This window comes from Protomyctophum parallelum, assembly GCF_964188405.1.
Source record: "Protomyctophum parallelum genome assembly, chromosome: 11".
NCBI classification, from domain to species: Eukaryota; Metazoa; Chordata; class Actinopteri; order Myctophiformes; family Myctophidae; genus Protomyctophum; species Protomyctophum parallelum.
The window spans coordinates 42,607,182-42,623,630 of record NC_139707.1 but is presented as its reverse complement, the minus strand read 5'-3'; the positions used below and the strand labels follow the sequence as shown (position 1 = coordinate 42,623,630).

Genomic DNA, 16,449 nt, shown 5'->3' with positions numbered 1-16,449 from the left:
GAGAGAGAGAGAGAGAGAGAGAGAGAGATGAGAGATGCCCTTGTTCTCTAACTGGGGGAACAGATGGATCATCCAATCTGTTGTGTGCCATTGCGCCAATATTGACAACTGGTCATCACCCACACTGTACCTGAGAGCAAAATGGCAAAATTGTCGTCTCACACCACTTATACTAACCCTAAGAATTCAGGCGGAATTGTATAATACAACTGGCAAAGCGTTAACTTCGTGGGGCCATGCCATGATAAATTCAGTTAAAGCAAGTAACTCACCAGGCAGTCACCACGCATGTCATTCTTCTCAAAGTTCTCGGGCGTCCTCTAGTGACTTCATTGTAGAACTGCATTTAGATTTGACGTCATATTTGGAATGTTCCACCACACCTGCAGCACGGTGAACAATAATAAAGACAGAATTGTGTCATCATGTATGTTCTACTTAACACATCAGCTTGCCTAGGTGCAGAAACGAATCATTTTGAAACACTCATTTAGTATTTTATCTTTCCATAGGCTATAATCGAATAGACTGATTCACTCACTTAGTAGCTAGGGTGTCGTGTGTGCAATGCTGTACATGCTTCTTTTTATAGTACTAAAATGTATCCTGTTTTGTTTTTACACTTGGTTAAAAAAATAATGAACTGAAAAAATAATATAAATGCATATTTTGTAGTGCGAAACAAATTGCCTGTCAAATGATATTAAAATGGCAATAAATAAGTTAGCACCCCTCAACCCCGTACTGTACTTTAGTACAGTAACTTACTGTACTGTATGTATGCACTGAAAGGAGGTGTCTAAAAGCAACGGTGACCATAAGCGCGCGCTTTTCTGATCTCGTTTTGTCAGACAGACCCGTCAGGGTCAGATCCCATAGGAGGGACTGTCTGTCACGCTAGGATTGGCTCGTCGGCCACCATTATGATTACGGCAACATCTGGACTATAGCTGTTGTTTCATTGATTAAACAAACCTTCTTGTTGCTTTCCACGGCCTGCTCCAAATCTCTGGTGTATTCATCAACTTCATATCATCAAATTGTTATGTCAATTTTCACTATTTGTATATTTCACCGTCTGTTGTCAACGACAACCATAAGCGAATCACAGAGGACCGTCCCCCCAGCCTATGGCATTCTAAACTATCTTCCCAAAAACAAACATTTGCGCACAACTAACTGTCACGCCTCGTTGTTCGTATCGTAGCAAACATATCTACGTGCGTTAAGGGATTTTTTTTAATCATAAAATGACTACCAAAAAGAAGCACACGCCTAATACACAAAATGACAGCTGGGTTGTTATCGCTGCGGGTAGGTTGATCTGCATGAACCAAGCACGCTGTGCTAAGCTATAGATACTTAGCTATAGATACTTAGCACTGATGTTGCTCTGAAGTTGTATAATATACTCTAAGACTATACTATGCTCATCAGATTTGGCGTACTGTCCTATATCCTAATTAAGATTTAGACTCGTAGATGTATTTATCGATTCTGACGACACATACATACGACAGTCTAAATCTTAGGCTGGCCAGTATATAGTCAGTATCTCCTTTGCTCGTTTTTAGCGTGTCACTTCTTTCTTACCCCTTGCAAGAATCACGTTAGGTTAGCTAGAAATGATCTTTGTTGTGATTTCCACAGATTCTGCCTTTGACACACAGGGACATGATGACAGTGACCCAGCATTCGTGAGACTGAGGAATCCCTCAACAGGTCTGTTGCTGCACTAGGTCTAGTACTACACGTCACGAACAGTCTGTTCTGTTTTCTGTTCGTGCTGTGAGCTTGTTTGGAAATTAGTTTGAATCCAGCATGTCAAAGTCGTAGGTAGTTACTTCCGGTACGCGGTCTTCAAAATAAGAATGATTTGTGACACATATCCGGGTTTTTGACCAATAAGCGCCTTTGTTTGATTGATTGATTGACATTTATTATTTATTTTACCTATGCAAAATAGGTACATTTCAAACGAAAGCACAACTCAATACAAAAACCGTTACTGTGGAGTGTGGGCGACACCATGGTAAATCATTACACTTGTTTACAACAGGGTCCACCATTTTCAATTCACAAATATACACTTCTATATAAGACAAACGGGAGAAATCATCATAAAGGAAGTAAATAGGGAAAATTATATATACAGTAATGTGAACTCAGACTTTACGGGGGCCAGTTACGAATTGCAGCCGTCCGTAGGTGCCCTTTGAGAGCGGTTTTGAAGGAGTCAAGGGATTCACATGTCTTAATGGCTGTTGGTAGGGCGTTTCACATTTTGATGGCATAGGAGCGAAATTAATTTAGTCCCTTGTTTGTGCTGAATCTGAAACTCACAGCTACACACACACACACACACACACACACACGCACACACACACACACACAGCTGTTCAGCTACATGTAATTGCTTGTCAGCAGCTGGAAGTGAAGTTGTACTGTCTCATGACCCACATCTGCGAATGAAAATGTATTTACAAGAGGGTCCACCATGTTCAATTCATCAAAACATTTAGAGACGTACAAATAGAATAATATATTCTATATAGTCAAAGAACAAACAGGTGATGACGTTCATCTTCTACCATTCCAGACGCGGCGTCTCTGTACCTGTTCGGTAGTGGTGATGTGCAGCTGTATGAGGTCAAAGCTTTTCAAGAAGAGTTCCACTCGTGGTTTATTGGGCAGACTGTACAGAGAGGTTTGTCCCGTGAATGTTTGTTGCATGACATGATTTCTTTCTCATATCACAGAAATGAAATTTATGTAAAGGTCTGATTTATAATTACAAAGAACATGAACATGAAACGTAACGTAAACTGTTGGAAAAGCATGCCAATGTGAAATCAGTGCAGCAGATCAGGTATATACAGTACAAACATGGTCGATAATGGCACGCTTGTTTTGACTAATAAGTATAACTATATAATCCACCTTTTTGTGTAATGAGGGTAAGAAAGGCTAAAACTGTAACGATTATTATTACATGACATAACCCACCAAATCATACTGAACTGCAATGGCTCATTTTACATAATGGGTTGGGTGAATCGTACATTAGGTAGGCTGCTACTATATCATATCATGTTTTCTAGAGTCATGCCAAAGCAGGAGCAGCTTGTTTACATTACCTGCCAAACCACCGCTAATAAACCCCCATGTTATTGGTTGTAATTATTAAATGATTATTCCATTGTCTGAAATGATTGGAGAATAAAATATCAGCGGCCGATATATTGTGAATTCTGTGCTTGCATACACACAATAAGCTGCAACTAGTTGGTATGCATTAATATAACGTTTTCTTTTCTTATTATTACCCCACTTTTTTTTTTCATTGTAACAGATGGAAGACTTCTCTATGTTACCCCAGTGGACCCCATCTATCTTATTTTACCCTATTTGATGAAAGCTGGTAATGAGGTAAGTCATAGGTCACTGTTCCAGCTGATCTTTATTTCTAGCAATGACCAATATCACTATATACTATCCGGGGGCCTCTCTTCTCTTCGCCAAAAAGATGCAATCTACACACTCGCTACACAATCTACACACTCAGTACAGAATGCATTGTGAGATTGTACATCCGCTCTTTCCGCCCCAAGGTTAAGTCTATTTTTGCATAATGTAGGTTTCTATTAGGTGGCATACAAACACACACTTTTAAAATCCGGGGACCCCCAGGCGTCCTTGAGGGAGTTCCAGGGGGTCCCCAGCTAAATGATAGTTAGGAACCAAATGGACCCTTATGGGTCTGTAACTCTTGAGAGTGTACAAATGGAACCCAATGAACCCGTCCATTTGGTTCCATTCGCACTCTCAGAGTAAAATTAACATTGTCATTTTGGGGGTCCTTGACATGAAAACGTTTGGCAACCTAACTTGCTTTCTTTACTGCTCTTGACTAGGAGAGATTCCAGCCTATGGACCAGGTGGTAATGGACGAGGAATTCCCTGCTTGCTCCAGGCTGCTCAGCAGCACTCACTGTCTGGTTTCCCTGCACCACATTGCAGAGGAGAAAGGTCAGGGCATGATTATTGCCGCTATCATGAACTAGGAAGACTGACATGCTGTTCCTTGCCGTACTTAAATGTTCATGCTTTTAACATTCAGATGTGGGAGGCGTGAAGTTTCACCGATACAGCCAGGAGAAGACACTGGACTGGTTAAATAAAAAGGTAAGGGCTCATTACCATTGTTAACATTTAAATGGGATGGATGGAACCCAAGGCAGATTTTGGGCCCCCTTTTCATGACGACGACCGGCCCGGAAAAGAATTTCCCATGCATCTTTCCCATGGACGTTTAAAAAAGTATTTATTTAAAGATCTGCAAGCCTCGGACAAAGTCAACTCGGATCGTGACAATAAACACAATATTTTTGGCGGAAGAAAAGAAGAAAAACAACAAAAAAAGCGCCCTTTTTTCTTCTAATTATTTGTTCGGCCCAAACAATTGTGTTTGTGTTTTTGAAACGTCTATGGGAACAATGCATGGAAAATTCTCGTCTGGGTCTCTCGTCGTTCCGAAAGGAGGCAGGACTGACAGTCTATAGTAAGCTGTTCTGTCATCTAAAGTGACCTGAGAAACAAGTGGGTTAACTTAAAACCGTAGAAATTGTAGAATTCCCGTCATTTGAGCTTATTCTTCTCCAGGTGGAGAGGACAGTGAAAGCCCTGAGAAAGAGTAACATCTCTGTGGGAGAGGGAGTGAAGTCCACAACATACATTAGAGTGAAGGAAGAGGCCCTGGATGGTAACTCCTGCTTCTCGTGTCACTATGCAAGATGGTTCTCAAATATAAATTCGTATTAAATAACATATACATGTATGTATAGAACTATAGATATTTGCAGAATGTTTGCCAATTTCCGGAGAATGTTTCCGTAATGATTGATAATCAGGGTGCAAGGGTTCATGTGGTTATTAAGTCATTTAAGATGAACTCCACTGGATGGGGCTCCCCTCAAATATATTTTAATTCTGCAAATATGGCTTTGACCAGTGGATGGCACTATAGGTATTATGTACTGTAGTGCAACGTTCACAAACAATTCCTTCTTTTTCAGGTACATTTTCATGAAATGCAACCAAATTCTATGGCAGATGTCATGTAGGACTTTTTTATGTCAAGGACCCCCAAATTGACACTAATTAGCCCACGGACGCCTCATTTGAAGAGATAATGCCATAAGGGACCCCTATAAGAGGAGGTTTTTACGGCTCTAGCAGAGATTGTCAACCCGTTAAATTTCAAGGACCCCCTAGTTTGACATGCATTAGTCTACGGGCCCGCATTTAATGGCATTTCTATCTCTGTGACCCACAATTGATATGGTAAAAATAAAAATCAATGTTAATTTAACTGGGTCCAGAGTTACAGACCCACAAGGGTCCATTTGGTTCCAAACTATCATTTAGCTGGGGACCCCCTGGAACTCCCTCAATGACCCCTGGGGGTTTTAAGTTACCTTCATGCTATTTTCTCTTTTTGATGCAGAGGATTATCTACGCTATGCCCATGGCCTGATATCCGAGTACATCGGTGAAGACCTGAGTAAAGCCCTCCTCAAACACTTACAGTATGTTGACCCAACAATAAACACTTTATATCATCCAATGTCATTTCGGAAAATGGATGAAAAGATAAAGTAATTACCGTATGCCTTTTCATTTGACAAAAGGTTACCAGAACTCCTAAGTCCAAAGGACATAGAGCCTCCTACCAAGGTATACATTCTCTTTTTAGGCAAACTTCTTTTATATTATTCATGTGCACTTTCTGCTTTCTGCACCACTGTTTCACTTCCGTTTCTTCGTACCTTTATTTGTAGTTACGTCCCCACCAAAGAGGTCCAGGTGTTATGTTGTGCAAAAGTGCATTATTGGCCATTTCCCCTAATATAAGCCCTGAATGGGTTTGGGTTTTTGTGCTAATTAGCTTATTTTCATCAAAATAAGTAGTAAAGTGTGCCGCTTGGGATACTATTTACATTATGAAGAGAGGATGTACAAAAATATATATTTTTGAGTGATGGAAATAAGCGAATTAGCACAACACCCCAATGCCCCAATTCAATTAATTGAGGGCTTATGGTAGGAAATAGCCAATAATGCACTTTTGCACAAAATAACACCTGGACCTCTTTGGTGGGGACGTAACAACTACAAATAAAGGTAAGAAAGCCTTCTAGCATGGAATTCTCCTTTAAGCTTCACTGTAATAGAGCAAAGTCTGTTTATTGGATTAGAATACACTCATTCTCTAGTCCTACTGTGTGTACTTTTGCATTGCGATTCTTTTTCCTGTTAGTTTCTCTATATTGAGATTGTTGGTTGCTCTTTAAGTTATGGGAAGAACATGTCTTGCTTTCTCTGGCAGAAGCGGAAATTTTCCGACATGCCATTGGAGGCTGCAGAGGACTACACCAAATTCAACAGTTCAGATTTTGGGCGGAAAGTGAGTGTGCTAAAAAAGGGGCCTTCTTTGTATGTGCAGCAGGGAATGGTTAGAAAAACCTGTGGCTTTGAGCAAATGTCAGTCGTTCTCATACATTTTCATACCTGTAATTGGCTGCCGACCCCCATCTGAAAATATGTTGTTCCAGGGACACCTCAGAAGCAAAGATTTGAGTTAAAAAACGTTTGCTCTGAAAGAAAATATATTCAAAGATTTGCGCCACATTTTCACGATTTTTCAAAAATAGCAGACCTACAAGCTCATAGCATCTGCTATTTTTCAATGGCTAAAGTATAACAATGCTTAAAACACCCTGCCTAAAATGACTACTTTTCCCCCATCGTTTATTAACTTTTCAGACGACCTTCACTGATTGTTGGTGAAGTTGGAATGCAGTTTCTGAATTTGTCTGTAGAGATTTAAAAATACACATGGGTCGAAAAGGGATTCACCTTGTAAAAAAACTTCCTTTTGCCCAAGTTTGAAATGAAGTTCATTCATGGTAATAAATTCTCCACTGTCGGCACAAGGTTGAGGCACCAGCTATGGTATTGATTTCTTTTCTCTTCGTCTCGCAGCCGCCCAAGAAGATGACTGCAGCTCAGAAAAGCCTGGCGAAGGTGGACAAGACTGGCATGAAGTCTATGTCATCCTTCTTCAGCCCCAAGGTCAAAGCTGAAAAGAAATGAGCGTTGTGTGTGTGTGTGTGTAGAGTCTGTTTTGTAGACCTCGTGTTAGCGTATATGTATTTTGTAATAAAGAAATGAACCTGTATTTATTGTATTTTGTTTAATCTTCAGTCAGTTTGAATGAGATGCATTAATTGGTCAAAGTAAAGATGCTAGGGTACAACCCTGTAAGGTAAATTAATAATGGCATGTTGTTCAGCTGAATTTTGGTGCAAAGTTTTACATCACTTGTATTTTGCATGTTTGGACATTGGTGGCCATTTTTGCCCGTTTGTGAAGCTAAGACGACTCGAGCAGAATTACCAGTTTGTCAGTGGCTCAGTCAACACTAGTCCTTGTACCCAGTTTTAATAAGTAATTGGAATAATAGTTGAAAATGACAAGAGAACATGTAGTCTATGCTACATTTGCACTTAAGTGATTTAGCAGATAGAGATATTTCAGTATTACAACTGTCACGGTGGTGAGTCACTTAAGTCACTTAAAACCCCACTCTTCCGGTGACGTCCAGCACAATAGGCACATTTCTTGTCAAGACTATTAAAGAATGCGCTGTTGAATAATACACGGGATAGTAGCCTATTCTTAACGGAGGACGGGGGATCGTCTTGCGATCTTGGAATCAAATAACTGTTCCAACAAGCAATTTCTTATCTGTTAAAAAAAAAGAATAGGCCGACAAAGGCTTCATGGTGCTGGTGGGACTTAAATGTCTTGACCAAGTTTACTGTATTTCTTCTTTCATTTGGGCTTGAAGCGAAGGGTCTGGAATGCACTCTCCACTACTTTGGGCAGGTGTATCGGGTTCCTCTGGAGCCGTAGTCGGCTACTCGTGGACCCGACAGAGTGTTTCTTCTTCGGTAGATTGTCCTTGGCACACACCTGCGTGTTCCGTTTGGATTGATCTGTGACCCGAGGAACCCTTAAGACCCAGTTGGAGTGTAGGTCATGCTCGCTGGAGCTTGTGGCCACTAAAGAGATTGTGGGGTACAGAAATGGGGGTGTCAACTAATAAAACGGCAAAACATCATATCAAGTGACACATTTGACACACGTGTTATCCAATTGGACGTGCGGTGCATTAAACTCACCAATGAAGTCTACGTCTGCGTGTCCGTCATCCACGTGGGGTTTGCGCGGAGGTTCAGGGTCGACGCAGCTTGCGATGACCGCGTCAAGAAACTCTAAAGTGTTCTCCTCGTCGGGAATTGGAGGAGCAGACGGTTTGGCTCTTGATCTCTGGTTTTACAAATCATACAAGGTTGTGCTTAGACTAGGTATTACATATCGGTTTCTTTAAAGGACAACATCACTCTTTAAAAAACAAAAAATCTATCTTCATATAATTGATCCTCACTAATGTTCATTAGAAGATGAGTACTCACTGTGTCTCAGAGGAGGGCTGTGGACACCTCAGAAACCTGCCTACCAGTGACATCGGAATAGGCAGGTTTTCTCTTTTCGAACCACATATAAAACTTTATTTTGTATTAATGCATTTCAGCATAGATGCCATCTATAGCCCGCCATGCAGTGAGTAGATGAAGATGTTCGCATTATAGTGAGGACCAGTTATATGAAGATAAGGTTGAAAATGGGTGAAAGGTAAAGGACCACTTCAGCACTTTTCAACCTATCTACATATAATAGGTCTTCACTACTAATCATGCTAAAATTGCACAATTCTTTTCTACTCTGTCTGTGTCTCATAGGAGGGCTGTGGGCAGTCCCGAAACCCGTCCACCAGTGACATCGTTAGGCAGCAAGATCTCTTTACTAAAATGTTTAGATTTTTATTATCGGGAGAACGATGGCTTCCATTTTCGCATTGCAACTTTTCAGGACTAGAAAGCCTGCAGTTTATATTAGCTTGAATTCTGATGATGTCACTGGTGGACAGGTTTCTGAACTGTCCACAGCCCTCCTATGAGACACAGACTGAGTAGGATCTTTTTTTTAACCATTTTATCATGATTATTAGTGAGGACCTATTATATGAAGATAGGTTGAAAAGTGGTGAAGTGTTCCTTTAATAGGCCCAGGCTTAGAGGAATGGGACAGGTGAGATACTTCATTCAATTCACACATAAAGTGCCATAACAGGCTATACTGGCCTACCTGTGCGTCCTTTGTGGGTGGCGGGGGTGCTGCTTTCTTCTTGACCACGAAAGCTGTAGCTTTGGTGAGTTTGGCCTCATTACTTTGTAGATTAATGACACTCTTTGTGTATTGCCGTCTCAGAGCCACAAGTTCTTCCAAGTACTCTAAGCAGTTCTGATGCTGAGAGTAGAGCCATATCCGATCCTCCTGTCTTTGGTAATAGTATAAGGTTGACTCGATACTCACTGAACTTTTACTCCTCTTCAAAGTCGAAGCCACTGTCGCTTGCGTTCTCTCGCCCACTACGAGCATGGACGTGCTGCGCACCAACCTGACCGTGCAGGCGCTGTGGTAATCCTCCTCTGACCGAAGGCCTCCCTCTCCGGCCATGTGTCCGTGATGTTTCGGACGAAACGCATTATTAATCTTCCTGAACATTCCTCTGCATGTATATCCTCTCAGAATTAACAGACTTGTCCTTGTTTTCCGTGATCCAAACGATGCCCTAGTTTATCCATAGCCTATTCGGGGCTGTGTCCGGTTCCCAAAATAAGTAATATCCTGTCAAACCTTAGCAGTCTCTCTATGTGGAACGCCGCTGTCCATGGTACTGAAACTGGCATGCGTCTCAAACGGTGCAGGCCTAATGGCAGGGAAAGCAAAAGCCGGATTGACACAAATGTCTGACTGTTCTGAAACAGTAGGCTATTTGGGTTCGAAGGGAGTTGCACCATAGCAACGGGTTGGTAACACTACCCATTCTACTGTCATTACTATTGAGCAGCGGCACGGTGTCGCATATCCTGACTGGCGTCTGGAGACTTTTATCTTTGTCCAAAATGTCCACCGCAATCTATCAAACTCTCAGCTGCTACTTCTTATTTGCAATGGAGCTAATTTGTAAGAAACTACTTGTATATCATATCATAGGCCCACATAGGCTACTCAATGTAGCATGTGATGAACGTAGATAGGCTAATGCTGGCCTATTCGTAATATGGGGCTACGGTTACACACTTGATTAATAATGAAACGTCTAAGGTTTCATTCTATTGTTGGACAAACCCGCCTTAATCGAGGGAGCAAACCTGAGGACAAACACTGTAGCAACACGGAAACATTCCAGACATGGGATAGCCTATAGGCCCAACAAAGTTTCCATTAATGTCCATCACAGACTAATTCACACACACACACACACACACACACACTAAAACAGTTTGTATAGCTGCTTATGGAAGACTGGGGCCTATAGACTATTAGCTCAACCTTCAAGCCAATGAAACTACTAGGCATTTCAGGCCTGAGGTGAAAGCAGGCTGCTCATGTGAGTACAATTTCAAAGAGGAAACGTAAAGTTGTAACATAACACCCCAAGCATAAAGTGACTGTTTTGGCACCAGCCATGTAAACAGTGCAGAGGGTACAGGATAGCACAGAGACGGCAATTATTCTGCCAACCAGCAGATGATAAAAATGTTCCAAGTGGCTGTTGCACTCACAATAATAGCTTTGATCTCTGTTGAAACAGAAAATGCTGACTTTCTTTTCTTGATCTGTCGAAACCCGAAAATGAAGAGACAAGAAACCACCCGTAGAGTCCGGGTTGTGATGCAGTTCCTCTCCGTTTGAATCCGAGTTTCTTTTCTGCTTTTTAAACCACACACCTGTCCCTGTAGCAGAGAAACAAAACTTACAGTTTCAGGTTTAAAAATGTGAAGTCTAGGGAAATCTAGGACTTCGTGACTATGAACCAAACCCTCAGAATTGTATCCATCTATTCTATCTTCTAGCTATCTATAAAGTCTGTACGTATGTCTGTAATCCACGTAACTCGAGAACCGTTCGTCCCACCGACTTCAAATTCGACAAACACAAGTTCCACACCACTACAGGGAGTGCCGTACCCGGTGGCGAGTCGGTCGGACCCACGGTTGTCCAGAACCGCCACAAAAGGCCTCTGGCCAGGGCCCCTGCCCAGGCTCCAGACAGATACAGAAATCTCCATATATGGGCATATAAGAGACACCAACTTCCATTGTTACCGACTCTGTACTCTACAGCCGGGCACCGTCTAGTATCTATATCTATAAATGAACTACGTCTCTGTGTCAGCCTTGAATTTGCATATGGGGTGGGGGGGCTGACATTCTCACTTCCTATTTGTTTGGTATAAAACTGAGTATCTGAGTATCCTATTCAAGATATTCGAGTAAGCTATCAAGATATTATTGAGAGAAAACAAAGAAAAAAACTTTCCTCCTTTGAGCTGAAAATCGTGGTAGCTTTCCAAGGTAAGGAATGATACTTTGGTGAAAATATTTTATACAAGAAATGGAAATTTCAATGCATTTGATTTTATTCATTTTAAAGGATACTAAACAGCAAAATCCTCTGTTTTAGCATAACTCAAGTGTAAAGATGGACCCGCATAATTCTTAAAGTTAAGCAAACCCAGTAGTTTGCCATTTAGAAGAGTGGTTCTCAAACTTGGTTCCCAAAAGTAAGATGTATTTGGCTGTGGACTTCCATCTCATATTGTGTGCCGGGGACCCTCATACAAGATTTGCGTTGTTAAATGTTTCAATTTCTTTTTGCAAGATTCTTTAAAAAAATAGCCGATAACAAGTTTACAAGGTCTTGCATCAGTTGCATGTAGATCAGCTATTTGATTTACAGTATCGTTAAAGTGGTTAAACTGATTTTGAGCAGCTATAGTAACTCATTTATTTAGACTCTCTGGAACCCATTGGAGGTCCCCGGACCCCATTTTGAGAACCACTGGTTTAGAACAATAGTAAAAAGTTACAAGCGGTGGGGAAATTGCTACAGTATACGAACATGAAATGTGTTGATGAAGAAGAGGACAGGTGGTTCACTTCACAGCTTGTGAGATGCAGTATAGAAGCAAATGGAATGCTCAGTAGTATCTGTTCCCTGTTTCAGCCATGCTTTGTGAGAGTAGACTGTGGAGCATGACCTACGGTGGACTGGAGGAAGAGGATGGACTCCCCCAGAGTGCCATCAGTAGTGGGACACAAAGAGCCACTGCCTCCCTAATGCCAGCCCCCATCTGTCACTCTCAAGTCACCCACCACACTTCTACCGAGCAGACAGGCGATAGAGATTGCTCTCAACTCCCAGGTGTATCCCACAACCACTGGCACTCCGAGGGGAGAACCCCAAACGAGTCACATATTTCGCCTTTGCAGGCCCAGGATCTAGGAGGGAGAGACCTGCTGGGTACTAGACGGATCTCTCTAGAGATGGAGATCCCTGGCCAGGCTTGCTCCAGTGGCGATGTTCCCTTCCTGGTGCCCTCCTTCTGCCAGAGCATCTGTCAAAACTACAGCGACCTCCACATCGGAGGCGACCACGTGCTGCCTCTTTCTGCCAACAACGGCGAGCTCTTGCTCTGCTCCGAAAGCCAGCCTGCCGGTCCCTTTCTGCACTCTTGCGATGTCCCCCTAGCGGTGGAGGATTCTCCCCCGGGACAGGTCTCTCAGGGCGGGCCTCTGTGTCCACTTAGAAGAGGCTCGACCCGGAGGACTGGCGGGAGTGGCAGAGACCGGAGCTTTTTGTTTCAGGGGTGCGAAGGGCCCTTCTCCAACTCCTTGCTCAACCGCTATCTGGAGCACAAACTCTTGGACCTCTACCGGCAGTACATGCTGGAGAACATGGCCAGGGAGGCGGGTGGCAGTGGTTCCGGCTCCGATGCAGGCCCGGCGGTTTGCCCCCTGCTGGGCTCAGAGCTGGTCCTGACCAGCCTGGACCAGATCACGTTACAGCTGAGCCGGGACGGGAACCTGGAGGCGGGAATGGCCAAAGACATGGTCCTCAGCTGCCTGCTGCGCGTGGCCAGCGACATGCAGTCAACTGAGATCAGCACTCCCTTTCTGCAGATCTCCAACGACGACAGCCTCCAGGGATCATCTGCACACAGTTCACACTGAAGGACGTGAACCTCAAAGTCTAGGAACTCTCAACTCATCTGATGTCCCTGTCGAAGACGTTGTCTGATGCTACTTAGTAAGTAGCATCAGACAACGTCTTTGACAGTAGCCCATGTATGGTCTAGTACAGTGGTCCTCAACAGGCGGACCGCGGTCCACGACCGGACCGCGGCACACCTCTCTGCGGACCCTGGAGAAATGATAGAATAAAGGCCTGGGCTGTGGATCAGCAGTCCACACACCTTGGCTGGTAATCCAGTCTGGCAGTGTGCCGCGGGTTCGACTCCCGATCCTGATGGCCTTTACTGCATGTCATTCCCTCATCTCTCTCCCCATTTCAGCCTACCGTCTGTCCCTCCATAAAAAATATAAAAGAAAGGCGAAAGCCACAAAAAAAAAAAAAAAAAAAAAGAAGAAAGAGAAGAAAAAAGTCACCGCAACCGCGAGTTGAATTCTCCGTTGTATTCGCTCAATGCCGAGCAATGTCATGGTGACAATGTTGCGCTGACTGGCTCACTAGCAGTGACACATTCACACATTCAGTTGAATGAACAAAATTTTATTTTTGGAGGTGAATAATGGATATTTGTCAACTCTGCCACCCCAGTATTGGTGTGTAAATAAGACATTGAGAGTAGATTTGAGAAATAAATTTAAAGATAGTCAAGGGGATGTCGTTACATATTGAGCAACTGCAGACTCATAACCCCCAGAAATTTTGGAAGGAAATTAATAAATTGGGTCCCATTAAGAAAAGAGAGATTCCTATGGTTGTAGCATTGGAGAGTGGGGAATGCTGCTCGGACGTAGGAATAATATTAGAAAAATGGGATTTCACAGATTTCACAGATTTGTTTTCCGGGTGTAATCACGATGAGGCTTTCTTGAAAGAAGTTAGCAGTTTAAAAAAGTTAATGGAATGTGAAATGAGTGCAGACACTTACAATTGTAATCCTTATTTAAATGGTAATTTCACTACTGAGGAAGTAAAGAGAGTGATTGAAAAAAGTAAATTAAGAAAAGCTATGGGAATTGATGACATTTCATATGAGTTGTTAGAAATTTTGTTTAATTTGTTTCAATCCTGTTTCGATAGTGGTATTGTTCCTTCGCAGTGGTACAAAACTATCATAAAGCCTATTCCAAAGTTCTCAAAAAATTACCCGAAACTTACACTTAGCTATAGAGGCATAAGTCTAATTAGTAATGTATACAAATTATACTCGTCACTCCTAAATAATACTTACAGATCATTTTGAATGGTCAGGATTTATTGTTGACGAACAGAACGGTTTCCGTAAAGTAAGATCTTGTATTGACCATATTTACTCAGTCACTACCATTGTTAGAGCGAGACTTCAAGAAAATAAATCTACATATGCATGTTTCATTTTGTAAAATGACAACCATCTGTGCTAACTTTTTCTGGTTAGAGGACTATGAAAAACTGGAATTTTGTTTTAGGAAAGGTAATTTTGCTTTAGCAGACTTTTTATGCAAAGCGTGGGAAAAAAGGCAAAATGCTTTGTTTGTGTAAATATGTTTCTTGTACACAATGCAATATTGAAGCAATGATATGGTGTGTCCTGTAAGTCCATGTGGGCTGGGCGCCTTTGGTGCATGACACAAAAATAAAGAATCTATCTATCTATCTATTGGTTGGTTGGTTGGGATGGCACCCGGTTTGTAGAAGCTTGGTTTGACTGTACTAAACAGGCATAGTTGTTTCTAGGGGAGGGGGGCAGCCCCAGACCATGGGGCCCTGCACACGGCCAGCGACCCGCAATTTTATTTGCGTGCGCATGAGACTGGACCATGGTCTTATTTTAAAAAAAACATTGTGGAACTTCTGCATTTCTAGTTGAGGACCCCTGGTCTAGTAACTAGACCATACATGGGCTACTGGTGGCCCGGGGGCCACATGCACGCCGTGCCCCCACCATCACTTAATGTGCCCCGCAGGTTAATATCAGAATACTGATATATTGTTGATTTAACTGTTACGATTCCAAACATGCAAACATGACCCACTTTAATTACTTCAGTCTATATTAGTATAGCTTAATGACTAGTATTAAAATGTCATTGTCTTTTTTTGTGTCCAATATATTTGGATTTGTTAAACAAGTTAACATAACTATAACTAAATGCATTTGAAATTAAATTAAAAAAAAGGTTATTTTCAGGATTGCAATGTAAAAATGGCAAGAAATAATTCAGGATTTCAATTCAGATAATAGCAATAGCAATAGTAAAAAATAAAATCGGCTATTTTTGCTACGACAGTATGCAATGTGGCCCTCTGGAGTGAGTGTGGCAATATAGTGGCCCTCTCCATCATCAAAGTTGCCCATCCCTGTACTAGTAGACCCTGCTATGGTCGCATTAAGTAAGAGCATCTGCAACTTTATTAAGACAGACATAAAGAATGTTCGTATTGCAGTAACCTGACATGCCTTCATTTCAGTTATGATATGGAAGTTGCTGTTAAAAGGATTTTTATCCTGTGGGGCGCATTTGAAAGGAATTTGTATGAAAATGATAGAATATGATTCTCCTTTGTAACCAGGATTTTCTTTTTTTTTACCTTTTTTTCTTTTTCCCCCATACTATTTTCTTCTTTTTCTGGCGTTGTCTGTAATAAAGACAATAAAGTAATTAAGTGACATGGTAGACAAGGTTTTCCTATCATTCTCTTAAGCCTGGTAATATACAAATAAATGAATATAAAACGTGTATAGGCCCTATGTACTTACACATGTGTCGCTATAGCCTTCCTGGGATCCATTCCTTCAGAGTTATGATGATGATTATTAAAGGGATTGTGACATTTAAAAAAAGGTTTTGGAATTGTTTTTATTTTTTTTTAGGTTTTCTAATCTCAATTGCACCCAAAAAACATGAACTTTTAACATTCAGTAGATTTTCTGTGATCTGGGGTTTTCTGGCTCAAACAGGTGCTCTGATTTTCCTGCTGTTTGTGATGTAAGATCCTGCAAATCCCATATATGTCAATGGAATTTGCCAGCAGATGTCACTGTTTTCACTGTTTTGCCTGTTTTCATTGTAGCTCAAAAGGCTTCCAAACCCCAAAGAAAACTTCAGACCACAGAAAATCCAAAGTTCAGGTTTTTTGGGTGTAATTGAGGTGATAAAACCTAAAATAAAAAATAAAATTAAAAATAAATTAAAATGAATGTCATAAAACCTTTAAGCAATAGGAGTATTCATTAGTGCTTAT

At 41.7% G+C, this 16,449-nt stretch overlaps 3 protein-coding genes across 3 annotated transcripts; 2 read left to right on the top strand and 1 right to left on the bottom strand.

Annotated features, from left to right (window-relative positions):
- Positions 1-1,160: 1,160 nt before the first annotated feature.
- On the top strand, positions 1,161-7,240 carry rnaseh2b (ribonuclease H2, subunit B). Its single transcript, XM_083775891.1, has 11 exons — positions 1,161-1,314; positions 1,651-1,722; positions 2,600-2,707; positions 3,353-3,429; positions 3,915-4,029; positions 4,121-4,185; positions 4,663-4,762; positions 5,507-5,588; positions 5,691-5,736; positions 6,389-6,466; positions 7,045-7,240. Exons 1-11 carry the CDS (start codon positions 1,251-1,253, stop codon positions 7,153-7,155), a joined length of 918 nt encoding a protein of 305 aa, XP_083632017.1. The 5' UTR covers positions 1,161-1,250; the 3' UTR covers positions 7,156-7,240.
- Positions 7,241-7,896: 656 nt separating this feature from the next.
- On the bottom strand, positions 7,897-9,693 carry c9h13orf42 (chromosome 9 C13orf42 homolog; the record flags this gene model as incomplete). The annotated part of the gene is made up of 3 exons (XM_083776322.1): positions 7,897-8,126; positions 8,247-8,394; positions 9,274-9,693. The coding sequence occupies 3 exons, from the start codon at positions 9,691-9,693 to the stop codon at positions 7,897-7,899; spliced, it is 798 nt and encodes a 265-aa protein (XP_083632448.1).
- Positions 9,694-12,203: 2,510 nt separating this feature from the next.
- On the top strand, positions 12,204-15,147 carry LOC310867233 (TLR adapter interacting with SLC15A4 on the lysosome; the record flags this gene model as incomplete). The annotated part of the gene is made up of 2 exons (XM_083777124.1): positions 12,204-13,288; positions 15,096-15,147. The coding sequence occupies one exon, from the start codon at positions 12,204-12,206 to the stop codon at positions 13,206-13,208; it is 1,005 nt and encodes a 334-aa protein (XP_083633250.1). The 3' UTR covers positions 13,209-13,288; positions 15,096-15,147.
- Between the last annotated feature and the right edge of the window lie 1,302 nt (positions 15,148-16,449).